General features: G+C 41.6%; 2 protein-coding genes across 3 annotated transcripts in view; one reads left to right on the top strand and one right to left on the bottom strand.

Moving 5' to 3' along the window:
• The window catches only part of Ror (tyrosine-protein kinase transmembrane receptor Ror), a gene marked incomplete at its 3' end in the record, with an annotated part of 382,334 nt that overhangs the window by 85,256 nt on the left and 269,417 nt on the right, over positions 1-27,661 (top strand). The gene's annotated exons all lie outside the window — the stretch shown is intronic.
• The window catches only part of LOC108550914 (uncharacterized), a 31,380-nt gene continuing 23,934 nt past the window's right edge, over positions 20,216-27,661 (bottom strand). For both annotated transcript variants that reach the window (XM_017904831.1, XM_017904832.1), the window contains exons 2-3: positions 23,125-23,261; positions 20,216-22,822 (exon numbers count right to left, since the gene is read on the bottom strand). In XM_017904831.1, coding sequence (XP_017760320.1) covers positions 20,312-22,822; positions 23,125-23,261 — 2,648 coding nt within the window. In that variant the 3' untranslated portion in view covers positions 20,216-20,311. The remainder of the gene's footprint in view (positions 22,823-23,124; positions 23,262-27,661) is intronic.

The following is a 27,661-nucleotide window of genomic DNA, read 5'->3' as shown; positions in this document are numbered from 1 at the left end:
TAACTCAGTCAGGAATTAAAATTGCAGATGAGAGGAAATTTTGGAATTTCAGAGTCGCCACGCTCGGTGGATTCCGTCTCTAAAACTACTCTCGTGCAAGAAATAGAGTCTAATTTCCCTGTTCGAATAGTTGGTGGCGCAACCAGGTTTCCCGAAGTTTGATGTTCTTAACTCTATAATCCAGGTCTGTCTGAATCCTGACGTTTCCGTAGGTTGCCTAGAGGAGCAGGAAGAGGCTCCAAGTCCCCTCTAAGTCCTAATTAGAATTTCCGGTGTTCCTGGCCTGGAACCGTCACAGAGTAAAACTCCATACAAAATCCTTGATCCAGGGTACGTCCCTCTCGCGTTTCCCTAATCCTCGTCGTTCCAGCCTGACAACCATCATTTTTCTGGGACTATTCGCTCTAACATTTACGTCAAAATACGTGTAATAAATTCCAATATTTTTCTCATTATTATTATCACATTCTTCTATCTATTTCTCGTATCGTATTTCGTAATAGGGATATTTCCTTGCAATAAGGCTATAATTTGACAAAATATAAAAATATTCACCTGGTCTCATCAGACCAATTCCTAACAATTTATTTTCAATAAGAAATATTTACAAATGACAATACAGAGCTGAACATAGTCATCTATACAGTACTGTTCTATTGGATTAATCAATCCGCTAATCTTAATCCTATAGCATTCTAGAACGATCAATGGATAGATCAATTATCGCTAGAGATATTTACACTTCTCTATCAGAGAAGTATCTTTCATCCATTTGTATTCTTCAACGTCGTTCCCTTCGCGGTAAAACATGTTTCCAACGAGGAAAAACGTAGGTGAAAAATAAACACAATGCTGTCTGGAAATAAATCCATCTTACAGTTAGAGGAGTTCGAAAATTCCCGCGAATACTATTAATAATACGACCTCGATTGGCTAGACACCAGAACGAAGCTGTCCATAAATCCTGGCACCCGGTTTACCCTCGGTCACCCCTTAACCCGCATCGGAACCTCCCGCTAATCGACACGGCCGAGCGCATCATATTTCTCGCATAAACACGTCTATCCAGCGTGGCGAAGGCCAGACCAATCCTTTAGGAACCCTTATTAGCAAGCCAGCCCCGTTTCACGCTCGCGTCGAACACGTGTCCCCGAAACTCGTATATTTTTGCGGATGCACGCAGCGCGAGGTACCGCGGCGGCCGAGGTAGATGGCGCGAGTGAGTTAAGCGGGCCGAGCCCCGGGAGCGCGGGGTTCATCGTGGAAATGAATGAGCGTATAAATCAGCGTTAACGATCGTTCTGCAAACAACTCGGGAGGCCGACCGGTCCCCAAATTAAATAAGTCCACACCGATCGCTATCGTGTCGTCCTTTTTTCCCTCTATTTCACTTTCTCCGCCCCCTCTCTCCCTCTCTCTCTCTCTCTCTCTCTCTTTCTCCTCGTTGGCCCGAGTCGGGTCGCGTATAAACATAGAATGAGACGAGCCAGCATCGATCTACGAAGGAATGCATTATTCTTAGGTTCCACTGACTGCGAGGTTCCCGTGGATTCGCATGCTGCTTTGCATATAACAGCAATAAAGCGGAGATTTATGCATTTGATACGATAACCGCGGAGATTCCGATCGGTCCGCTGCCGCAACAGCTGCCGCTTCTTTTCTCGCCTGGACAGCCGGCAGAGGAGACAGCGTGTGGGCAACGGTTGAACGATTTGCAAGCTGGCTTTCCGTGATTAGACGACAGTGCCGAGAGAATTGTAGACGCCTGGGGAATTCGTAAGACTGCGTAGCCGAGAGATGCGATTCCGCTTGCTTGTTTCGGGGCTTTGCTAGAGGATCGCGAGTATCGCGTAGGTAATTGCGTGGAAAGTTTGGAGATGGTGTCGTGTTTGCGGTAATTATAGGGTGTTTAGGAGGTTCGCAGTGGCTCCAACCACTCGATCCCCCGATGGATTCGGTGACACCTGGTATTTTTTCCCGTAGCTCTGCCTTGGCAAATACTCTGAATTCTTACATTCCTGGACCAGGGTCCAGGTTTCGCTTTTGTCTGTGTATCTTTTGACTCGACGTTCACTGCCATGGTGGTCATCAGTGATTGACGCTTATCTCCTCAGTGGGACCATGGTGGTCACCATTGTCCGGCACTACTAATTTTTTAAATTTATATTTATTTTATTCTAACCATTCTTTGAAAATTTGAACAGCGTAAATGAATAGAGAATTCTGAATAAAAGACATTAATAATTTCCACCATATTTTTTCTTTTCTTTATATTGTTCGTTAATTCGTCATTATATCCTAAGAATAATGGAAACTTTATCGTAGCCCCCCGAGCATATCGCATGAAAAGTGCTTGGCAGTCAAAGTGTTAACATTCGTATATTGTTCTAACGTGTGTATTTTGGAATCATATTTGTCTTGAATGATATTAAGTTTGTTATTCGCGTATACACAGTTGATCTTTGGTTTTGAATATCCTTTTAGGCGAAAGGTATATTTATATTTCGTTCAAACAATGCTATTCTTATTAAAGCAATCGTTGGCTGTTCCCAACCTTCCATATCGACGCATTATACCTCCATCGGCTAACAGATAAACACTAGCTGTAGCGTTGTCGTTTACTCAAGGTATACTTGGAAGCGTACACCGTCTTTGTTCCTCACAATAGCAAATTTGTCTTCGACTATACCACTGTAAACTAAATAAATCAAACGTGGATACTAAGTACGTAATTCCTTTCGACACGTCTGTCAGGGGACCTGAGAAATATTCGCAACGCGAACGTCATTATTAACTATCAAATAACCAAAATATAGTTATTAAAATTATCATCGTTACTTAAAAATTGTATACAGGAATCTCAGCATCCGAAATTTTCGCTTTCCGAAAAATGTTGTAATTTTGAATATTAAAGTTAAGTGCTGATTAAAATAATTTCTAATTACTAATTATTTTTATTCATTAATTCCTGATTTAATTAATTACCCAATTCACAGCGGAATGAAATAATTTGCATAGTTTAGTATAACTGGAATAATATTTCTGCATTCTCTGTCACTCCTCTTAAGTTCCTAGATTATTTTCAAAATATTACCAAGAATCGAATGAGGTAATTAAAATTATTAGTAACGATGGTTATTAATTAATATCCGTCATTTCTGAATTTTTATTTCGAAGATATTCGCGGTGAATTCGATAAAGCAATCTAAATATTAACGAAACGCCGGTTAGGATATTCCAGCGTCGGTTAAGTAGTTTCGAGAACGAAGATGGACAAAGCGTCGACGAGAGAATCGTACGTGGGCCGTGTCCATTAGCGTTGCACAGGAAAGGAATTCCCATTTCCGGCGTACTTTTAAGCGGTTCGATACTCTTTTAGCAACACGGCTTCCACCGAACAAAATTAGACACGGGAGAACGTCTTCTGCCACTGCATTCGTGTCTCGCCAGCCCCGCTAAGTGTACACATTTCTGCGTTTACGTGAGTACATTAGAGAGTCGGATGAATTCATTATGGAGTTCGTGTCTGCATAATGGCCGCTGTTCGCTGATGGCTTTGGAAATATATATGATTAACGCGCGGCTTTCCGCGAGTAATATCGATACGATTATCCCTTCGAGTCTTGCGATTTTCATATTCGCGTTGAGATTTGCAAAATATCGAGAATTGGGTTTCCAAGGAAATTTGGAAATTATGTGTATAGAAATAGGTATTGGTGTTATTTTTAATTATTTTTGCAATGCTTCGAGTGTCCATTATAGCCTCGATTTTTGCGTTAATATTGAAATTGGTGTTCATTGAAGCATATTTAGGTATGAAAATTATATTTCTGTAGTGAAATTAATTTATTGCAGCTGAATTAATTATTAAGTTTGGATATTAGGAAATATGTATCTATATATTTTTAAAAATATCTTTTCCTGCGTTTATTAAGAGTATCGTAATTGAAAATTACAATTAGGGAAACTGCTAATTGCAAATAGAGAAAGAATGTTTTAAAAAGTGAATAAATTTGTTAAGTATGTTCTATAATTAAATATAATTTTCTAAAATCAAGGTCGTCTGAAGGTCATGATATAGTGGGTCATCGAACTAGTATTTTTATCAGAAATAATCGTACGAAGTTAAAAATACAGGGTACCATTTAAAAAAATAAAGGTGATGGTGACTTTTTATGAAGATATAATAAATTTTGGAAATTGCATAGTCGACTAAATACCAATTAACTATAGTTGGAAACACGTTTCGAAAGTAGCTGAAAAATCGTGACGACAGTTACGTGCCACACCCTGTATATACAGGGTGGGTCACTTAGCCTGACCACTTCTGTCGTTTTCATTTTCAGTAACTTGTCTTTTTCTGTCTCTTAGTAATACAGTTAATTTAATAAAAATTTAGTGTCATTGTCATCTCGGTATTCTTCCACATCCCACTATTTATACCAAAACAATTTATTATCGTTATTTCAATAATTAAATTATTGAGGATAATCGAGATAATCACCTTACATGGCACACCCTGTATGATACTCTAATAAATAATTATACAAAATAAATAGGCAGTACACATAATATTCCATTTTTAAGAATATTCTTTAAATATTCTATAAAAAAATTTTCAATTCCAATAATTTTCCAATTATCAGAATTTTTCTAATAATTATTTACCCCGAACACTCTTAATTATTTTTCAGTCCACCTATTGGTTTAGCTCAGTATAGGCAGTATATATAACACTCCATTTTGAAGAATATTTTTTAAATATTCTATAGAAAATTTTTTCATTCCCAATAATTTTTCAATTAACAGAATTTTCCAAATGATTATTTACCCCGAACACTTAACAATTTTGTAGTCCACTTATTGGTCCGGCTCTTTCCACCACTAATTCCAATAAAAATGTAAACGACCAGTCGTAAAATGTTTCCGTCCGTTCCCGACCAAAAAATAGCCCCATCCCGTGAAATCGTCCTTCGCGGTTAAAAATTGCTGCACGAGATTCCTCTGGCCTTGGCGATTAACTTTTCAGATGACACGGCATTTCGTTCCTCGGCGAGAAGTGGACTCGACGCTTGAACGGGCTTCGGAATTTCGGAACTTTTTTGATTTCGTGCGTCGTATCCGCTTACCCCGGTGCTCGAGCACCCGGTTTCCACCCCGTTTTCGAACCGGCACTGGCCGGATCGCAGGAAATTCGAAACTTAGAGAGAGGCGTTCGCGATAAAAGTCGAAAGCTCGGCGAAACGTTCTCCTCGCCGATCGAGTTGCAACGTGTGTCGCGCTGGTCTCCGAGGAAATTGCGTTTCCCCTGGTAAACTGCGAGATTTTCGCCGTCTAAAGTGTGCCGTGTGACGGAAATTGATTAACCCCCTGTGACCCGGAATTCTGTCTGTCCGTGAGGAGAAAAATTATTTTCTTCCTGCCCTTTGATCTCGAAACTCAGATCTGATAACGATGCCAATGGGCTTTATTGGATAGATACGAACGTGATCGCTTTGTGCGATTCGCGGAGGTATATACAGGGTGTCCGAGTTTAACTAGAGACGAAAATTCGTCGCGTCGATTATACTTTGGAAATAAAGAATCTTTCTGCAGGGGTGACTTTATTTTTCTAATCTTCGTAACTTTTTGACATAAAAGTATCATCCATTTGTATCGTAGAATTATTAGTTTATGGGATATTTGAGGGGAGGGGGTAAATTAGGAATCGTCGTGTGATTAGAAGAAGATTAATGTAGGATATCAGGATGTAAGATTATAATTCTGTTAAGTATGGAACTAAAGGAATGAGAAGTACATTCAATTGTAGAAAATTTATTTCGAATTCAATTTTTCAAAATCGTAAAATTAATTTGAATAGGTAGCTTTAAGGAAAATAAAGAGAGTCATATATCGTAGTAATTATAAAAGAAAAGTATTGCAATATTATACTGAATTAATATTCTGGATTTTAATATATCATTTCCAAACCTGACTTATCAGTCCTCACTTCCAAAATTGCAATCAGTAAAGAAAATAAAAAAAAAAAAGAAATCACATAAGAGAGGAAGATATTACAGATTATTTCACTTGTAATATTATTCTTATATTCTGGATTTTACAATACTAAATCGTTTCCAGGCCTGACCAATAATTGCTCAATTCCAAAATTGCAATCAGTAAAGAAAATAAAAGAAAGGAAGGATTTGAAAAATTAAAATGCCGATAATAAATACACCAATCAGATTATCCCATCTATAATTTTAGAATTAATTAGTTAATATTAATTAATATAATTTATACAATTTAGTTATAGTTATATTAATTTAGTTTAGTTAATTATATAATTTAGAATTAATTTTTAGAATTTCGCTAGATGATTGAAAAGAAAACGTCCATTAGACTTGCTTTCATTCATTCAACACCTCATATCCATAGCTTAAAATTACGCACGATATCTCTATAGAGGTTGCTCATATATAACAACTGGATATTAAAATTTGCCAAGTGTCCCCAAAGACAAACTTCAGAAATTAAATGGGAAAAGAAAAAGGAAATCTATAATTTTACTCCTATCCCCGAACCCTCTTACCCTCTTCGCGTTTGTCTCATTCCCAAATCATATCCAGGAACCCCCAGTCGCAAAATTACAATCGGTAATGCCAGTATCCCCACTCCCGAGCAAACACTGCGGGAAAACAGAGAAATAAATGAAAAAATAGGGAGAAAAAAAAGGAATAAACGAATCTGATACGCCGACAGTGCGTCGTTTGTTCAGGGTTCATCCATCGGTGGTGCAGCTCGTTTCGCATGCCAGCGCAATTCGCAAATATTTGCGCGACGAAGGAGCGATTGCAAAAACGCGGAGTTCCGGCAGAACCGGCTCCGGGGGCACAATACGTGTGCTCATAACAGGATATTGGATGTTTCGCGTAAATGAACCGTTTGTGCCTTCCCCGTGTTCCGGCGTGCTCCAATTCCGCCGAGTTTTTGATCGCTTCACGCAGCTTCGTTGAATTATTTAATAGGACCCAAGACTCGAAACTGGTCCGCGCGATGCTTTTCAAGAAACGGAAGCCGATCCGCGGTTGCAAACTCGTTTCGAGGAATTTTTAATCACCGCCCGAGCTATTATTCCACGCTATACTCGCTCGAAATTTGGCTCACGGTTCCCGTTTAATTGGTCAAATTCGATTTTAATTAGTTTTCGGCTCGTTCGCCAAGAGGAAAATGAAATAGGGGATTTTCATTGTGGATTTGAACGGGAAATCGAGTTGATTTTCCTCGAGCAATAGCGACGCCCGAAGTGTACGCTACTGCTTTTTGTGTATGTATATATTTATATTTTCCAATCTTCTTTTTTGGGTAATTGGAATTTCTTTTGGTTAGGAATAATCGAATTTAAAATAGGAATAATTAAATGTTACTTGTTGTTATTATTTCCTATTTCGAGACCATAGTGTTCGTAATATGAAATTACGGTTTATTTATTTATGTTGTATTATAATTATGTTTGATTTAATTTTCTTTTTTGAGTAATTGGAATTTCGTTTGGTTTGGAATAATCGAATTTAAAATAGGAATAATTAAATGTTACTTGTTGTTATTATTTCCTATTTCGAGACCATAGTGTTCGTAATATGAAATTACGATTTATTTATTTATGTTGTATTATAATTATGTTTGATTTAATTTTCTTTTTTGGGTAATTGGAATTTCTTTGGGTTTGGAATAATCGAATTTAAAATAGGAAAAATTAAATGTTACTTGTTATTATTTCGTATTTCGAGACCATAGTGTTCGTAATATGAAATACTATTGTTTGATTTAATTTTCTTTTTTGGGTAATTGGAATTTCTTTTGGTTAGGAATAATCGAATTTAAAATAGGAACAATTAAATGTTACTTGTTATTATTTCTTATTTCGAGACCATAGTGTTCGTAATATGAAATACTATTGTTTGATTTAATTTTCTTTTTTGGGTAATTGGAATTTCTTTTGGTTTGGAATAATCGAATTTAAAATAGGAATAATTAAATGTTACTTGTTATTATTATTTCTTATTTCGAGACCATAGTGTTCGCAATATGAAGTGCTATTATTTAATGTAATTAAAAAGAGAATAGCATATTGTGTCTATATGAATTTTGAATCTATTTTGAATCTGTCAACGCCAAACTCAAGCCACAATATGTTTCAATATCGTTAAAATCTTTGACATGAAAACACGATATTTAACGAGACAATGAAACTCGTTAATTTTGACACTTTAAATTAATTCTGGTACACGCGTATTTTTTTTTAAAAGAGTACAAAGATGGAATTGAATTTTGTCATATTTTTCATTGGAATACTCCTCTGTCAGTGTCAACCGATTAAAAAATATTTCTACGTAATTTAGAACACGTGTATTAAATATTGACAGAGACAGTTCGAATGCAATTTGAAATAGAAAATTTTTGCCACACTTTAAGAAGAGTTTTACCTTCATTTTGAAAATGTCTTCAAAAAATTTGCGTACGTAGTAAATTTTGTACAGGAAACGCGTTATAGGAGAATTATCACAGGTACATATAGGAGAACCGTGTTATAAAAGAACTGTACAATTGTTATTCCGCGTTGTAAGGAGACCGTGTTGTAGGAGAGCTGTCACAATTTTCACGTCGCGTTATAAAGAGACCGTGTTATAGGAGAACTGTCACAATTTTAACTCCGCTTTATAAGGAGACCGTGTTGTAAGAGAGCTGTCACAATTTTCGTTCCGTGTTATGAGGAAACCGTGTTATAAGAGAACTGTCACAATTTTCGTTCCGTGTTATATGAAAACTGTACCAATTTTCGTTCCGTGTTATACGAAAACTGTACCAATTTTCGTTCCACGTTATATGGAAATCGCGTTATAGGAGACTACACTGCTGCTGCCATAAGCATCCTGATCTCTGCTCGCCTAATTTACAGCTTCCTCTGCTATCCCTGTCAATTCTTCGAAGCAAACTCGCGAGATCGATATTAATTTGTCATTGCTGCCAACGTTCGTATCGACCGTCTCTCTCCTCTCGTCTCTCTCCTCTCCTCTTCTGAATTCTCAGAAATCATGCACCCAGATAACGGGCCGGATACGAGCACGAAACCGGGCACAGCTGTAAATATTAATCGAAACTATCCGGTGAACACCTAAACACTCGAAACCTGGCTCGAACTCTCGAACAAAGGATGAAAAATTGTTTCCCCAGACTTCCGAGAACACCTTCTCCGCGGAAAAATTCCGTCGTTACCATCACAGAGGATTCTCTCATCGGAATCTTATATTCGCGGAAGATCCCGACGGAATCTCGCGAGAATCGCGGTCGAAAGAAATTTATTCGGAACATCGCCTCGCAGCCCGAGCTATTTCCGATAACTCCTGCGGAAAACCAGAATCACCGAACGAAACTTCCGTCTCGGCGAATTTCCACGGAAAGTAAAAAAGGAACACGGAAAAAATAAAAGAAGAAAGGGGAGAAAAGGGAAAAGGAAAAATGAAAATAAAAATGGGAAGAGAGGACGAGATGTCAAAATTGGGAACGTTGGTTTCACGTCTGCGAGTAGCAGTGAGAGTCCTTTGTCCCTAATTGCGAAGACTATGGTAGTCTATGACACCTATGACAGTGCCATCTATGACAGTAAGTGATATTTCGAAGAATATCCTAGAAGTATTAATCACAGTCATAGAATAGTCATAGAACAGTCATAGACAGTCATAGAACAGTGAAAAAATAAAAGAAGAAAATAGAATAAAGGGAAAAGGAAAAATGAAAATAAAAATGAGAAGAGAGGACGAGATGTCAAAATTGGGAACGTTGGTTTCACGTCTGCGAGTAGCAGTGAGAGTCCTTTGTCCCTAATTGCGAAGACTATGGTAGTCTATGACACCTATGACATTGCCATCTATGACAGTAAGTGATATTTCGAAGAATATCCTAGAAGTATTAATCACAGTCATAGAATAGTCATAGAACAGTCATAGACAGTCATAGAACAGTGACAGCATGACAGAGAGTGATAGAGAAAGAGAAATCGATTTATTATTTCGATACTATATTTTTGTATTTATTTCTTTAACACTGGAACTACCGATCTTTAATGGGTACCTAACTATAACATGCACAGATTATAGTAATTTCAACGGTACGTTAAAAATAAGTGAATATATCGATTACAGTTCTTTCCTAATATGAATTGATACCAATTTTATTCTTAAAGCAGGTGTATGTGTTCGGTGATTGCAAAAAGGAAAATTCTGGGACCAGTCATTTTGACTGAGTTAGTAGTTCTAGTGTTAACCCTAACCCGAAAGGTGCCTCTCAGTCGCCATTTAATCAGATTCTAAAGATGGATGTTAATTAATATATCAAATTTACAATTACCCAACGATGCGTGGAATACCGAAGTAAAATAATTCTACGTCTTAATTTGCATACGATTTCTTATTTACCGTATTATAAATATCGTCAATTTTATGTCAGAAATCTTCAAATTACTATTTTCCTGTAACGAAAAAATCGCGAGTGCAAAGAGTTAATATTTTTGTCTATAAATATTCTTCTCGTTTTTCGTTATAAATGGAGGAAGTCATCGTTGCCCCTGTTCTATCCACAGAAATTATCGGAGTAAAGTTGAAAGATATATTCGCAGAGCGTCTAGAGATCGAACGGAGAAAGAGGAAGAAAAATGACAGCAAGTTGCTCGGTGAAGAAATTTCGAAGGCTTCCTAGGTCGGCAGGAATTCGCGCCGCGTTGTTTTCGCGTCCGCTGGTATAACGGTATTACACTTGCTGCAGTTTCATTACTCTTTCGCTGGATACGTGGTCCGCCCAATTTCGACGGGCCAGACTGCTAGCTTTATTACGTTGCCGCGTTATATCGCTGGCCGGACACTCGAACGCCGGCTGGGAATTCCGCTTAGCGACTCGATGCGACTGCATGAGCCTGGGCTTGGCAATGAAGTTTCTTCGTTTAGGTCTTCGCCCGTTCCCACGGGCAACAACTTAGATTGGATTATCAGCTTTTTAAGCCAACTTCCGGATGCCAGGGTAGCTTGGTAATTGTCCCACGATGAGCAAGATGGCCGGGGAGGTTGGTCTCACTTGTAATTCGAGTCACCTGTGCTGCTTCGGGTCTCAGAACTTTGGCTTTTTGCGAAGTTTGGCTTCTGATTGGCTGTAGACCCGTTGTCAATGAGGAGTGAACGAGGAATTAATGGAGAATATGCATGTTCGTGAGATTTCGACCTGGTACTTATGGTATATGTAGATTGGCTAAAGATTCTTTTGATATTTTGGATAATGGTGGGCATTTGGTCTACTTTGGGTGAAGTTTCAGGCAAGTTTGGTTACTTATCAGGTGTGTCAATGAGAAGTGAATGAGAAATTAAGGGAGAGTATGCATGTTCGTGAGGTTTGGATCTGGTGTCTACTTTGGGCGAAGCTTCAGGCAAGTTTGGTTTCTTGTCAGTTGTAGATAGGTATGTCAATGAGAAGTAAACGAGGAATTAATGGAGAGTATGGTTGGTCATGGTACTTATGGTACACGTAGATTGGCTAAAGCTTCTTCTGATAACGTAGACAGTGAAGGGTATTTGGTCTATTTTCGGTGAATTTTCAAGTAAAATTAGTTTCTGGTTAGATGTAGATACCTATTGAATGAGAACTGAATGAAAAATTATCGGAGAACATAGATGTTTATAAGGTTTGGATCTGGTACTTATGATACACCTAGATTGACTAAAGCTTCTTCTAATATCTTAGAGAGTGATGGGTATTTGGTCTATTTTGGGTGAATTTCCAAGTAAAATTGGTTTCTGATTAGGTGTAGATAGGTATTGAATGAGAACTGAACGAAAAATTATCGGAGAATATAAATATTTATAAGGTTTGAACCTGGTATTTATAGTGCATGTAGATTGGCTAAAGCTTTTTCTGATATCGCACATGGCAATGGGTATTTGATCTACTTTAGGCGAATTTTCAAGTAAGATTGGTTTCTGACTAGGTGTAGATAGGTATCAAATGAGGAGTAAACGAGGAATTAATGGAGGGTATGTATGGTGATGAGGTATGAACCTGATACTTATGGTACATGTAGATTAGCTAAAGCTTTTTCTGATATCGTAGATGATGATGGGTATTTGGTCTACTTTGGACCAAACTCCAGGCAAATTTGCTTCATTGGAAGGTGTAGGTGGGTGTGTTTGATTAGAATGTGGTGTTGGGTGAGGCATGGGTGAAGAATGTGTGGACAGTGTGGAGTTCGTGAGACCTAGACTAGACCTAGACTGAGGGGATGCAACTGAACAAGTATTAGAAGTATTTATAATCCAAAAAGTAAGACTTTTTTCAATATCACGAATGTTCCAGTATCATAATTAACTAGTGGCCCACTTATTATAAATTTTTGGGGAAATTTGATTTATAAACGAGTAACGAGGAATGAAAAATGTGCAAGGAACAGTTGAGCAACGTGAATCTTCATGAGGTGATTTGATCTAGAATTGGGGAATGCAATTGAACAAATATCGTGTATATCATACCATTTATGACATAAATGAATAGCAATTAATATTTAATCCAGTCTTGGTGAATTGTTAGAAACAATCTCGTATATTTATAAACAAAATGGACGATAGCTTGGAATTAGAAATAAAATTACATAGCCGCAATGAGCTTTTACGAAACTTTTTCTATTTTGTTTCATAAAAATAAAAGAAAAACGAATACAGATCATATTTACAAAATTAAAAAGCGAATATTTTAACAAGAAGATATTTTCTTCATTTCTTCCGTTCATAAATGAACACCGTAATTAACTTGGCACGCACCATCGAACATCAGTCGATTGCGGGACTAACGCACAATATATCCGTTCATGAGCTTGCGAATTATCATCCCCTTACACTCATCCCGCGTATTTTTCACGAATTTTTAGTCTAGAAATTCATTTACCGCTTCTTTTTCGATAATTCATACCACGCGTTGCCGAGGACGTCCATACGAGGTTCACGTTCGTCGCGCTAATTTCGTACTGAAGTAACGAAGGAGATATATTATTGGGATAATAAAACGTGTCGGAATAGCGGAAGGCTTAGTTGCTTCTGCCTTGTATTCAATAGGCCCATAAAAGAAAGGCGAGTTTACACAGCGATATTCATAAATCGGAACAACTTAAATACACGGTGCTAACCATTTTTCTTCTTCCAGGTAACTATACCTCCTTGCGCTACGATTTGCTTAAACCCCGGCGCCACGACGTCCGTGCAGCATTCATAAAGGCTTTACGAGGTGCGTAATTAAAGCTGATTATCTTAACGGCCATTGTAACAGCAGATATCGTTCCCTTCTTCGGCCTATAAATACTTACGATAGGCTTTTAATTGGAATTCATGGGCTCGAGTGCATAGTATTCCCATCCGATAATCTTCGTTGTATCTGCGCGATATCTGGCCCAGACGAGTATAGCCAGCTCTGTTTGGTAGTGGACGTGATAAACGTATCTCTCGAGGAGGTTGTTGCACAATTACTATAAATCTTCGGCCAAGCGGTAATTAACAGTTGGCGTAGGTCTTGTTCGCTTTGCCGATTCCTTCGTCCCAATGAAATTTGAGGGATTCACGGTGGTCGTAAGTTTCAATGGCTTTGGCTCTTCTCTTTATCTCGGGGCCAGTTTTATGGGGGAATTAATCGAAAACGATGGGGGAAAAAAGACCACGGGAACGTGAGTTTTATCTAACTAACAAGGGACTATATTCAACGCGTACACGATGATTTTGACGAGATTTACGCGTGAGATAGTTCTCTAAAAAATATTTTGCGCGTATTTTTTTCTTATTGGCCATTGTTTGTATTGGGGGAGGGGGGTGAAATCAGCCCTCGGAGAAAGGGGTTGAAAGCACATTTTTTGAAATATCTCGAGAACCGAATGGGTCAGAGTAGTAAGATCACTTTGCTGAAGAATAAGTTCCACGAATCTAGGGAATTTTGGGGAATTTCATTTTGCAACGATAAGGTCGATTCGTCGAGAGATACGTGCCACGAATGTGGAGAATTTTTGGGGAATTTCATTTTGCAACGATAAGACCGGTTTACTCATAGATATGTTCCACGAATCTAGGGAATTTTTGGGGAATTCCAATTTGTAACTATAAGATCGATTTGTCGAGAGATACGTGCCACGAATCTGGAATATTTTGGGGCAGTTTCATTATGCAACGACAAGATCGGTTTGCTGATATATACGTTCCACGAATCTAGGGAATTCTGATGGAATTTATTTTTACAATTTTGGAGAACGTTATTGGAAAAAATGTGCGGTCAAATATTATTATATAGCAGATTTCTCATTTTCTCGTAAAGTTTCGAGTAGAAAATAAAATGGTTGATCGATCGTTGCTTCAAAGCCATTGTTCAGTCGCAAAGAATCCGTTAAATTACGCGGGAATTTCAAATAATTTCAAATTCTGCTAGATTTATAATTTCGCGAAGTTGTCCCAGGTTTAATAAAAGCTTCTAATAAATAAGCAAATTATAAAACTTTCTGCATTAACCCTAGAAACCTCACGAAACACGGAGAAACTTCGTCGACTTGGTCTCCTGTCAGCGAAACTTTGATCCAGTCTAATTATTCCAAGTCCAATGAAAAGTTGCTCGGGAACAAACAAATTGCAAAAGTCCCCATATTAACTCTTCGAACGGTCGGAAACAGCTTCGTCAACCTTGTCTTCCATCATCCAGCCAATCTCTAACCCAGTTAAACTTCCCTCTAATCCTCTTCTATCAGGATCAAAGTCTGCGTTTCCTCGCTTCAGTCGTACCACGTCCTTCGTCGTAGACATTGAATAATTACTCGGATCCCCTCCTCATCGATGTACATCCTTGTTTCGCAATAATCGTATCAATTATTCAAACAACCTCCAACCACCACATACACCATCTGCTTTGAAAACTTCTTCCTCGGTTATTACCTCGAATCCCGAACCAGAGCTACGTGATGTACACGTGTACACTATCGTTCGCGAGTTTTTAAACATTCCTTCTCTTCGGTCGAATTTGATGGGGTCGTTTACCCCCATAAGTCTCCAACTCCGTTTTTCACCGGATATCGTTGGATTATATTATTGCGTTAGGTTCGCGTCTACTATGTGGGTGTACCCCTTCATTTTTGTTATTTTTCGCGTTTCGTTGCTCGATTTGACCGATTGTGTGGGGGTAAATTTATCCCTAGATACGTAGAAACGCATTGTTCGGATATATGGCCACGCGCGAGGAGTCCAGTCGTTGGTCATATACACGGACCGCGGTGTATTCGATTATAATAGACGGTATACGTTAGTTCCGGGAATCTGATGGGTCGCATGACCGTTTATTCCTCTCCAACAGAACGTCTCCCAGCGTATTAACTTTGTCCTACGTCGCATTTGTCTAATGACGCGTCACTCGTCTGCATATGCTAAGTCCCAGAGTAGATATAGTTACACACTCGAGAGAAACGGCAGCTTAATGGCGAGAGAACCAATGGATCGAAGATAAATACAAGCGTGCATGGGGGAGATAAGATGGCTTCCTAACCTAATACAAATAAATTTCAATTTTCGTTCTCAATCTTCGAATCCCGAATAAAAATGATATCACGACAATTACAGCTTGACTCTAGATTTCAGCATCGTTCTAGATGTGTTAAAAATAACATCCACGAAGTGATCTTCTGCGTGAAAATATTTTTCCCGTACCAAAAATGCCAAAAAGTATACTCGATACATGTATCAAGATCCAATTAGACTCGATCACGATACATGTATCGAGGTCCAATTAAATTCGCCGGTCACGTTTATATTTCGCAACCCGGCACGATTCGCGACAACTCTCCACACCCGATACACCCGTGAACGCGCAGCTCGCGACCATCCGACCAGAGGAATTAAATCCGCGCGCGTCCCCGACGACGCGGAGGCCTCGAAAACGTTGTCGCGCGCGCGACGGCGTGCGTACATCCGAGCGATTTCACGGGGTCCCGTGGACCTGTGGGGGGATGAGAACGGTGCTCGAAGCGAAGGAACCCGGCCTCGGACTGACATCTCGCAAATGACGTTAGCCCGTATTAGCACGGGCGGCCCTGTCCGCGCCGAGACAAAACGTCTCGCGCTCGCACTCCGACGGAGTCGTCGGCGTTGTCGTAAATTAGTCGCAGGTTAATCGGTGACGGCGTAGGGTTGCGAGCGCCAGCCTCTTCTGCGAAGATGGCCGCGCGAAAAGAGATAATTTGCATTTTAATTGCGCCAGTCTGCGCCGCTCTCTCGCCCTCCCCGCCCCGTCCACCCTCGTCCACGTTGACACTGCACCCCTGCGACCAGCCAGCGCCTTTCCTCGCGCGCGCGTTTCCACGCCGAAACCTTTGTTTCGCCCGCCGTTGTGCCATCGACCTTCGCCTTTTCCACTCCAGACCGTTGCACGCCGGACCTCGTCGATCGTTCCCAGCTTCGGCTATCTTCCCCATCGTCGTTCAGGTCGTTTCACCTTTTGTGCCCGGCGCGTGATTAGGGTTGCAGCGTTTTCGGATTCCGATTGTTTATTCACCCGGTTTTTAGCTTCCGTGGTGCTTTGGTCTCGAGGTGAGCGAGGTTTGGCGTTTGCTTGGACATTACAATGTTCGTTTGTACCGATTATGTGGTTCAGGTGCCTCGTGATATCGTGGATCTCGTGAAGTTAGTCCCGAGTGATTGTTTCGTGACGTTAGTTTGCATGGAATTTAAATACGGGGTAACACTGTAGGGATATCGTTGTGAAATACCGTGTATGGATTGTTTTACCGGAATAATGCTTAAAATAACCGAAGGAAGTGACTTCCACCGTTAGATTTTATTTAAATTGTCGAAAATGCCACCAGACGGCGCTAGAAGCGGCTAGCAACATGGAGCAGGAGATTAGAACTGTGCAACAGATATCGTGAGGTACCTATGCACGAAGGCACTGTTTTGGCTCTGGGAATCTTTTCGTCGTGGATTACTTTGAGATTACTCTGTAATAATTTTGTGAATCTTTCGTTCTTCGTTGAATTAATCCCCTCTTTTTCTGAAGGCTGAATTCTGCGTATTTCGATCCGCGAATAAGCATCTTCCATGCCAGCTGCACAAGAAGCGATTACGGTTTTGAAATTCAACGAAACTTTGTCAAATATCGCGTTTCGATAGCCCCGGAAAGGCCCACCCCCTACAGGAACGGAATTAAATGTACCCTCGTCGACGTGTAACCTCTGGCAGACGCGAATGGGCGCCGCGAGCTCGAAAATCGCGTTTATTGAAAAATCAAAGAGCATTCCGCTGAAAGAAATTATCTCCGGTCGCGGTTGAAGTTTCCCCCACCCCCTCTCTGTTTCCTCTTTCCGCGATGCTCTTAAACTTTCCTTCCGCGGAATGGCAAAGCCATCGGGGCTGAGGGAGGGGGAAAGAAAAATGGCGAAGAAACGGAGGAAAAAGCGGCGCGTTTAATTGTAAGTACATTCAATTTACCCGAGCGATTCCTTTCTCTCGATTTCTTTAAATTTCTCTTCCACTCCGCCCCCTTCGTAGAAGACCGTGGGGGGCGGGGGCGCGGAACAGCGGGAACGGAACGCTAGAGAAGTTTACGCGGAAGATGCTCGCGAACTTTACCTTTAACTTGCGCTAACCACCCCCACCCCGCGAGCCATTAATAAATGGGGCTCTTGGAATAAGTTGCGTAGAATAATCAATAATTCGATGAACTATAGAGAGGGATGAATGACTCGGCGAAAATACGAGGGTTCGCTGTAATTTCCCAGCCGTCGTGCCATGGTGGTTTCTTAAAAGCCACGGGAGCAATCGCGGAGTATCGAGTCGTTGGGATTGGGAAATAATTGCAGGAAGATTATTTTGACGTATTTCTTCATTATCTCCTTTCATTCCCGAAACACGTAGCGTCCTGAGTCATTCGGAGTCTATTTCACTCCTTTATTGCTTCCGTGACTCATAAGTACCCAGCCCACCAGGACACTGCTTGGGCTAGTTCCTAATAAAAGACTAGCAATTGTCACTAGACGAAGGACATACTTGCCTAAATTGGCTTAACCCTTTGCTGATGGAACGATTCAAAGTTAACCGTACCATGAAGTCTAGTTGCTGTCACGATAGGCATTTCAAATTGGCAGTGCACATTTTTAGTTAGACGCCATTTTCGTTGATAGCACTTCAAAATATCAAATTCTAGACATATGTGTTCATAACGATGCGTTTATGTGAGACACATATATAAGTTTTTCCTCTTTATCAGTTGTTTTCGCTAAACGCATATGAGTTCCTGTCAAATTGACAGTTCACCTAGAACGCATATATGCGGCCATAGTCCGCAAAGGGTTAAATTTCCACTACTACTGAAAGGCATTGAATTCCATACACACCCCTAATAAACATACACTACCAATGGAAAACCCTGAAAAAAGCCCCATCATTCACTCGTCACATCAACTAACGAACATGCACCCCAATTCATAAACACCAAGCCAAATGATGAAAATTAGTCAAAAACAGAATATTGAGTTAAACATGCAACTTTCAATTGATACATTCTTCGTTCTCTACATTATAGTAAATTATAGTAAAATAAAAAACCTGCAAAACCACAATTGAACTAGTTCACGTTTGTAAAAGACCTAAACGCTGTCAAATTAATTCTTCCTCTAGAATTGTCGGATGGAGCAATATTAGTATTTCGATAGAAGCACAGTTCAGGCAATGGCTTTCTTCTGTTGCTTTGTTCATAGGCATAAAAAGGGAGGATGAGCATTAAAGTATATTCTTGAACGTGTTTAGAGTATTTGATCATAAGGCTAATATTAATCGAGAGATAGAAGAAACTGTTGTTATGGAAATGAGTTTATTGGAAGGTACGATCTTAATGGACCACTCGTACAAAATTACACGTAAAATTCCTTAGGATAACGAGGTTATGTCGCTTTAAAATCGCAGGATTATACATACACGAAGTATAGTTAGGATCCTTAATAGCGTTCTTCCGAGAACGGTACCAGAAGTGCTCTAGACTCGGTTGATCCGGCTAAAATTTGATATTATCTAGGATTCTTATAGCGAGGAGTTTCCACGAGAGATCGTTCGACTTGAAATTGCCGTTGTTCCGAGAAGGGTCGTTTCAAGAATTGACTATAATATAGATAAAAATCTGTCCATGTACCTTGACAAATTTCAGCCACATTTCCCATTAGACTATGATCGAGTTAGGCCTGGTACTTGATTCGCGAAAGTGCCTGGTCAGACAATCATCTTCAATTATTTTTCATCGTGTTTAGCTACACTCGCCTAAATGACAGAAATTTGCCTTAAAAACGTATTTACATTTTTAGGGAGAATGACATCTCCTAGCCTCTTAACGTTAATTAAATGCACAGACGTATCGCTCCTTAACTTAACACCTAACATCGAAGCTTAAGTCCCAGACAGTTAGGCTAACGCATAAAGAATCGAATGTTCGTTCCATCTCGTTATTCCTGACAGCGGATAAGAGCAACCAATAGGAAATTAGATGCTACGACTTTTCACTGGCACAGTTCACGGATCTTTTATCACGGCGATCATTGGCAGGGGCCTGACTTCGTCTGGTCCTTCGTTAAATATTAATCCGCTAATTCGATCCACTCGCGACTCAAGCTAAACCGTGCTCCCGTATTCCTGGCAAGGACCAGCACTGTTGCAACTGTCACCTGAACGGTAACGGGTTTTATGGTGTCCTGGTTCTGCTGGCGCTAGTTTTACGGCCTCCCCCATTGGCTGCAGCGGTTGCCTTATAGTTACGCTGAAGGTCGATACTGCTCCAGAAGGAGCATGCTCTCTGTTCGATATTTTCCACTGCTACTCCAACAACCACTCGTCCTAGCGTCGATCTTTCTGGATCTGACATGTCTCACCGGCTTAGACTGTCAATATTCCTCTATAATTTTTCACGAAAAAGTCTCCGATATTCCAGGTTCCATGATTCGTAACTTAAAATTTCCCATGTCCCTGTCTTTGAGACTCTGAAAGTGATCAGGAACTGTCTATTTGACAGAGTGTAAGGTAAAATTAGAGTTATGAATTAGATCGAACTTGGATTAAACATTCTCCACGTTCTAGAGTTTCTCAGGACGCAGTGGCTGTGACATAGCCCACTTAGGTCTATCCGCGATTAAAATGGAGCCAGAGGACCACACGCTGATACACCAGGCCGCAAAGTAAACAAAACTCGAACGTTTAATTAGATCCAGCCAGAGCCACCAATAAAACCAATTACGAAGTCCCTAAACACACCCGTTGCCCCAGCAGGCGCACCAAGGCACGTTTCCACTGCTGGTGCTCGCTTTCCTCGCCTTGGCGCTGCCAGTCTCCCTGCTGCTAACGGAATTAGTCCTTTCCCTTTCCGAGTTCAGCGCCATAGCTTCCTTTTCCCTGCCTATGTCCAGGCTGTTGCTCCTCACGGTTCTCACCGAGGTCAGAGAAGGCCTCTTCTTGGCGTTGAAGTAGAGGGACACTCTCCTCATTTGCTCCTTCTTCGGCGAGTCCTGGCCAGACGAGGATGACCTGCTTTCGTTCTTATCCTCTTGGCCCTCGGAAGTGGTCGTGGTGGTGATGCTGAGCTTCCTGGGCTTCGTTCTAGGTATCTTCCCGGGAGACTCTGCCACCTCCGATGACGTGACACTGCTCTGCTTCTTCAGTCTCCTCTGAGTACCCGGTGACAGAGGTTTCTGATCTTTCGTGCTACTCTTCTCTGATCTGATGGACTTCTTCCTACGCTGTCCACTGGGTGTGCTCGGTGCACTCTCCTCGTGAGACAGCGTGTGCTCGTCCTCGTGATGAGAATCTCCGTCAATGGAGGTCTGAGTCTGAGCTGGCACCTTCAGCGCCAGGCTGTCGTAGTACATCATCCCCCTCTGCGGATACAAGCCACCCCTCGACAGGTACGGCATGTTCTGGTACAGATTCTGGCTATGCAGATACGGATTGGTGTTCAACCTACGCATAGTGTTGAACTCGTAGGGAGTCGTCGGGCCTATCAGAGTGTGTGGACTTGGTCTTTCGAAGGACGTCACCTCGATCTGATGCTTGTTCGTCGGGGATATCACCTTTCCGTTGATTAATTGGTTAGAGGGGATCAGCAGACGGCTCTGATCAGACTGGGCTGGCCTGTATCGGTCCGCGAAAGGTATCCCTCTGTTGAAGGTGGACACCTCAGGCTGAGAGGGGTAGTAGCACAGGTTGTCGTCGTTCACTTGAACTGACAGAGGTCTGGTTACGTTATTCTGGTTCACGTAGCTGGAAGACGATTCGAAATTTCGTAGAAAAGGGTTCTTGAACAGGCGATAGTCTATCGTGGGCAACTTGGGAATCTCTGGAGTATCGGGGCTAACCTCTGCCGCCTGAGGTGTCTTTAGAGTCACGTTCAGATGCGACTTGTACGGTTTCGAGTCTGCTATGTTGTCCAAAGTATTGTCGCTTCGAGTTAGCATCTGTTTGCCTTCACCGTTCGTGGAGACAGTTTGGGACTTGCTGGGAAGGTCTTGACAGGACATGGACTTTGTCAGCTGATTACCCGTGCCGTTTCTGACGTCGGTGATCAGCAAATTGTCCGTGCTTAGGAACGTCCTCTGTTCCATCTTGCCACTTTGCGTATTATCTTCGTACGGAATTGCTCCGTTCACGTAGACGTCGGCTGACCCCTTTTGAGTCGGGAAGTGATTCTTGGAGACCACTGTGGACCCAGTTTTGCTACTGCTGGAACTATTTCCGGTTCCAAAGTGACTGGACGTCGGCGACGCGTCGTCGGACTGCTTCTTCGCTTTGGAAGGCAATGGTGCGAAGAAATGTTTCGGTTTCTCCATTGCCGACAACACAGGACTCTCCTCCGATTCCGTCTGTTTCCCATTGACACTGGGATCCTTGGTGCCTCTGTTCGAAAAATCTGCATTCATGCCCCAGCCGTTCTCAACCACGGCCTTTTCCGAATTCTGATACGTCTTTCCAAACGCTGTCGAGTTGAACAGATCGCTTGACAGCTTCAGGCCAGCGTTCTTTTTCTGTAGAAAGCTCGGAAGACGAGGAAAGCCGCCGGTCGTTCGACCAATTGTCTGTTGCTTCGCCTGGTCCTGATGAATCCCAGGAAAATTTTGCATAGTTGGAGAACCACTCGCATCAGTCGCGCTAAACGTGGTCATTTGCTTCTGAGGCACCATGACGTTGCTCTGCCAGCCTATAGGAGGCGCGTGCAATATCTGATCGTTTATCTGGTCCAAGTTTGGATCTCCTAGACTCGGCATAGGCACTATCGGATCAGCGTTTACCCTTGGACACGGTGAACCAAGCATCGCTGACGCGTCGGGAGGCATCATCAGGTTCAGCGTGCTGGGGAACTTGAAGGGGCACTCTGTATAATAGGCAGGACTACTTAGGCAAGTGGGTGACTGGTATGCACCAGGATAAAAGGGGATGTTCTCGTGAAGTTGCCTCGACTTTAGGATCGAAAGTGGGTTCTTGTCCTCTTTCGCCTTTGCGACATCCTCCGCAGAGAGTTCCTTCTTCTCCTTGTCCCTTTTAGGCTCTTCCTCTTCGTCGACCACTGACAGGTCATCGAAGTCCACGTGTAGCCTGTGCAGATTGTTGTTGTTCATCTTTTCCGTCGATATCTTCTGGTTCTCGACGTTCTCTAATTGCTCGGACTTGTTGGTCTCCTTGACAGCGTCTTGGGCGTCCTGGCTGAGGTCCTCGTCCTCGAACGAGTAATCCGATCGCAGACCGTCATCCTCGTCGGAGCGATCCTGAAACAAACGACTCTGTGAATCCTCGTTCGCTAATCTCGAAAATTGGGAAATAATTCCTCATCGTTTTTCAAAATCTCGCCCGGATGCCAACGTCGATGTTCGATTTCAGGAAATAATTTAGAAACTCGTTCTCGCTAATAGCCCTCGCGCATCAATCTCTCGTGGCTAAGCTCGGAATCGGAGGCCGCCGTGAAAACAAACTTCCCGTTATCGATCAAACAGCCGAAATCCGGAAAATCGACGCATCGATCATTCATCCCCCGCGCCAGTCCATCCCTCTAACTTCACCCTCGGAGTACCTCGTATTCTTCGCTTTCCGCGTGACTCTTCTGCCTCTTCAATATCTCCTCGAGCTTGTCGTACTCGTCCCTGAGGCTCCATATCTCCCTACGCAGCTGCTCGTTCTCCCTGCGCAGCTTCTTGATGTCGTTCTGACCTGGAACCAAAGCAGACATCCGCTTGAAAATCTGGGAAACGCACGCGATCGCATTCCAATTCGTTTTTCTCGCGGAAATCACTTAATCACGATCCAGCCGGCCTGGCAACGGACGGGCTACGTCCGGCGCACCTATCGAAACGATCGATCATTGGTCAGGCCTGGCAACAATCTCTAACCCTTCGTCTTTCGTTGCGTCAAGGAGCCGGTGATAAATCACCCTGGGCGAGACCTTCCAATTACTTAACCGAGAGATACGAATAAAGTTCCAACGCGCCTAATCTCGCCAACGAAAGGCCTGCACGCCGCGAAACAAATGAAAAATCGCGATAAAACCACGCTTCCTCTCTTCCTCTTCAGCTCTGCTTTGCCAGCCGTGTTCGCGAGCGCGTTTTTGATCGATCGTCCGGCGAAACGGAGATTAGGAGGTCGATTAGATGGACTTCACGGACTGTTTCCATTGTGTCCGCTGCCGTTCCCGGGTGATTAATGCGATGCTCCCTCATCGGGCTAGCAGAGGAAGCGCGCTGTTTAAAGGGAACACGCGAGTCGCGGTTGTCTCGCGTCTAGAGATACAGGTGCCCCGGAAGTTCGCTTGGCACTTGTCTGGCGTAGGAATTGCGACGATAAGTGGGAAGTTACTGTTCCCTGAGACGGCAAGTTTGCTTTGTTTCGTTGGGCTTGATTTCGGGGGTCGGTAAACTTGCCTCTGCTACTTGGCAATTGTTTACGGATAGCGGAATTCAACGTTGGGACAGTACTGTTTGCGTCTTCCGAGCGATTCTTTCCGTCTCTCAAGCGTTGAATATCTATCGTCTATTGTTGGATAGGCTATCGAATTTTATGGCTATTTATATCTTTTCCTTCCTAAGATATATCCTGTCTTATTTTCAGGAAATCTGTAACTGAGTCCTGTCTACGTTTTATAACGTAGTATCAATTTACATCGCTGCTGATACGTCTGTACAGGCGCCAGACAGAAGTTAGCGTACTCGGTTAAAGTATCAAAAGTCAGGTGATTTTTACTAGTTTTATAATATTAGACAAGCCTAAATTTTCTCTAGTCCTCGAACGACTGATTCAAACCCAGATTCCAAGTTATAAAGCATACCTAGCAATATCGGAAATCAAACATAATACCTATAACCCAACTTGTCTATACTCCAACAAACTAGCGCCACCTGGAAACTCCTTCGAGACTTTAGGAATTTCCCTTGCGCACATCATAAGGCTGCTGGAAGTCTTGGTTCCTTAAACAATACTCCTAACAACGAATAATACTCTACTGATACAAACATCAATCGAAACCTATCAAAGTACCAGTTATTCGACTTGACCACGATCAAACTAGCGCCATCTGGAAACTCCTTTAAGTCTCTACGATATTCTCCAGCTATGTTTGTAAGACTGTCGCAAGGCTTGGTTTTATAAAACACACCGAACAATAAATAAAAATCTACTTACACGAATATTTAGTACAATCGAATGAAATTTTAGTTAGTTGGTTTGACCACGATCAAACTAGCGCCACCTGGAAATTCCTTTAAGTCTCTACGATATTCTCCAGCTATGATTGTAAGACTGTTGTAAGTCTTGGTCCATAAGACACTCCTAACAATAAATAAACCTCTACTTACACGAATATATAGTAGAATTGGACGAAATTTCAGTCATTCGATTTGACCACGATCAAACTAGCGCCATCTAGAAACTCCTTTAAGTCTCTACGATATTCCCAACCCATGATAGTAAAACTGCTAAAAGCCTTCATTCTATAAAACACCCCTAACAATAAGTAATACCCTACTTGCACGAATATTTAGTAAAATCGAATGAAATTCTAATTATTCGATTTGACCACGATCAAACTAGCGCCACCTGGAAACTGCTTTGAGCTTCTACAGTATTCTCTAGCCATGATTGTAAGATCGCTGTAAGTCTTGGTTCCACAAGACACCCTCTAACAATAAATAATACACGAATATTTATTAAAATTGAACGATATACCAGTCATTCGATTTGACCACGATCAAACTAGCGCCACCTGGAAACTCCTTTGATCCTCAACGAAATTCCCCAGCGATGATCGCGCGGCTATCGGAGCGGAAGCCACTATGTTCTCCATTACTCGTTGCCGCGTTCTAAAACTACCGGCCCGGTTTCACGGTCGCTTATCGGCCGCGCGAACACGCTTTATAAGCAGCGCGTGATAACAGGCCGCTTAAGCCGCGCGGCGAGCGTGCGTGGCGCAACAAGAAAAGCCATGTGGTAAATCAGGATTAAAGCCGGGGCTCGCCGGTCGGAAATTTAAATAAATTAAATCCTTCCGGAGGTTCATAAATTCGGATTTTCCGGCTGGACACCGACGGCTATTCGGATCCTATTAAACCTGGTGCCTCTATCTCTCGGTCGTTTGCATTCTTTCCTCTGCCTTCTCCGTCGTCCCTTCCGATTCCTCTCGAGGAGTCGTTCCGCCGCCGATATCTCGCCTCGATGCTCGGCATCGCGAATCGCGACAAATCGCGCGGATCTCGTCAAACCATCGCCCTGATCCCCTTTTCAGTCGCCTTTCGTTTATTTCATTCGCAAAGCCCCGCGCAGACTGCCGGCACGCTCGCTCTAGAGTCTCGGGAGTCAACTGTTGATTGTCCTAGGGATTTCTGGTGATTTATTTTACTTAACATCGCGTCGACTTTTAGAGCCGACTTTCGACTGCGGAATTGTTCCATTTTTCTTAATCATCGAGATGGTACTATCTCGAATTTTACAAAATTTTTATCGGTCGGGATATTTGGGCGATTAAGCGAACCGAGGACAAATTAATCTCGTGTAAACGCGGCTTTAGGACTGACTGCGACACGACTGGCGTGGATAACGAACGGTGGCGCGGAAAGAGATCCAAAATGGGTATGGGTCATTGTAATACCGGCATGTAACGTGTATTTTGCTGTGATTTGGTGGCATTTTGCTTTTGTAATCGAATATTTTATTTATAAATCTTTACTCATATATATCAGTTCTATGCGGTAATGCTTTCAACCTTGGTTTTTGACAGTCCTTTGAAATTCGATGGCTAATTACTCTTTATTTTAGAATATTCCATTTTTATTTTATCGTGTCATGTATCCTGTCTTATTTATTCCATATTTTCAATTTTTCAATTCCAATTTTTTTTCAATTTTTTTCAATTTCTTTTTTCAATTTTTTAATTCAATATTTCAATGCTTTCATGGTCGATTCAGGTATATTGATTATACCATAGATAATTTATTCTAAAGACCAAATTATAACGACTCCATAATAAATTAAGGATTTACTTTATTACAAAGGAAAAATACTAAAAATCGGTATTAAAATTTACATATATTATAATTTCCACCCCAAATATTTATCGGTAGACCAACAGAAATTTTATTCTAGATCTTCTTCTATTAATTTCGTCTAATTTAATCTCGGTTTAAGGTAACATCAAATGAGGAGAATTTTCGGGAATAATCGTTGCTCCGGAAAGTCGGTGACGCAAGAAGCGTGACATATTTTCCCGATGGAACGACGTGCCAGGTTACCAGACAGGTTTTGATATTTCTATTTCAATTATCCGCTTTGAAAGTCTGAGCCTGTTGTCCGTTTTGCATGGATACCGACGGCGCAGCATCGCCCTTTCGCGGAAGTTATTTATTTCAAAAGGATTTCCGCGTTGGCGAAATGTCAGGGCTCCGTGGGAGTGATATTTGCAAAGATGACACGGAAGAACGTGTTCACGACTCGTGACGCCAGTTTGTCATGCCCCGAGTGCTCCTTATTTCGCCGTGCCTCTTTATCTGCTAAAACATTCAGCCATTTTTCAGGCGCGCCAGCGAAAAATCTTCGCGTATTTCCTTTGCTTCTGCGGATTACCTCCACGATGACGTCCTATGAAGGAATTTAATATGAAAATTCCAAGACGTCCCTTCCAAATTATCCTGTCAAGCCCCCCTTTCGCACATGTCCCCGAAGTTCCATTTTCCAAAAATTTGGGAATTTGGCAATCACCGATAAAATTCTTTTCCAAATTATATTCCGGATTTAACACATTTCGTTTCGCATAGAAATCTCTGAGACATACCCCAGGGACCGCACGTTTTCACGAGACAGTACGTTGACATATAAGGCCCATTACAGATGGCGCGCGAAACACAGGAAAATTCGTGCGCGGTTCGCAAAATTCTCCAAATGGTGAACCATTTTTAACCATCATGGGGTAATTAACATTTAGGAAAAATAAAAATTTGTACATTAGATATTAAAACAAAATTAACGCAATAACAAGTGATCGAAAATATTCCTTAAATATTAATCCTATTTAATTCTTCCTAAATTGCAAAATTCCGAAATAAATGGTATATCGACTTCAATAAATT

The sequence above is a fragment of the Eufriesea mexicana genome, unplaced genomic scaffold, assembly GCF_001483705.2.
Source record: "Eufriesea mexicana isolate 0111107269 unplaced genomic scaffold, ASM148370v2 scaffold3377, whole genome shotgun sequence".
Lineage (NCBI taxonomy): Eukaryota > Metazoa > Arthropoda > Insecta > Hymenoptera > Apidae > Eufriesea > Eufriesea mexicana.
Note: the sequence above shows the minus strand (reverse complement) of the source record. Positions and strands in the feature narration are given on the sequence as shown.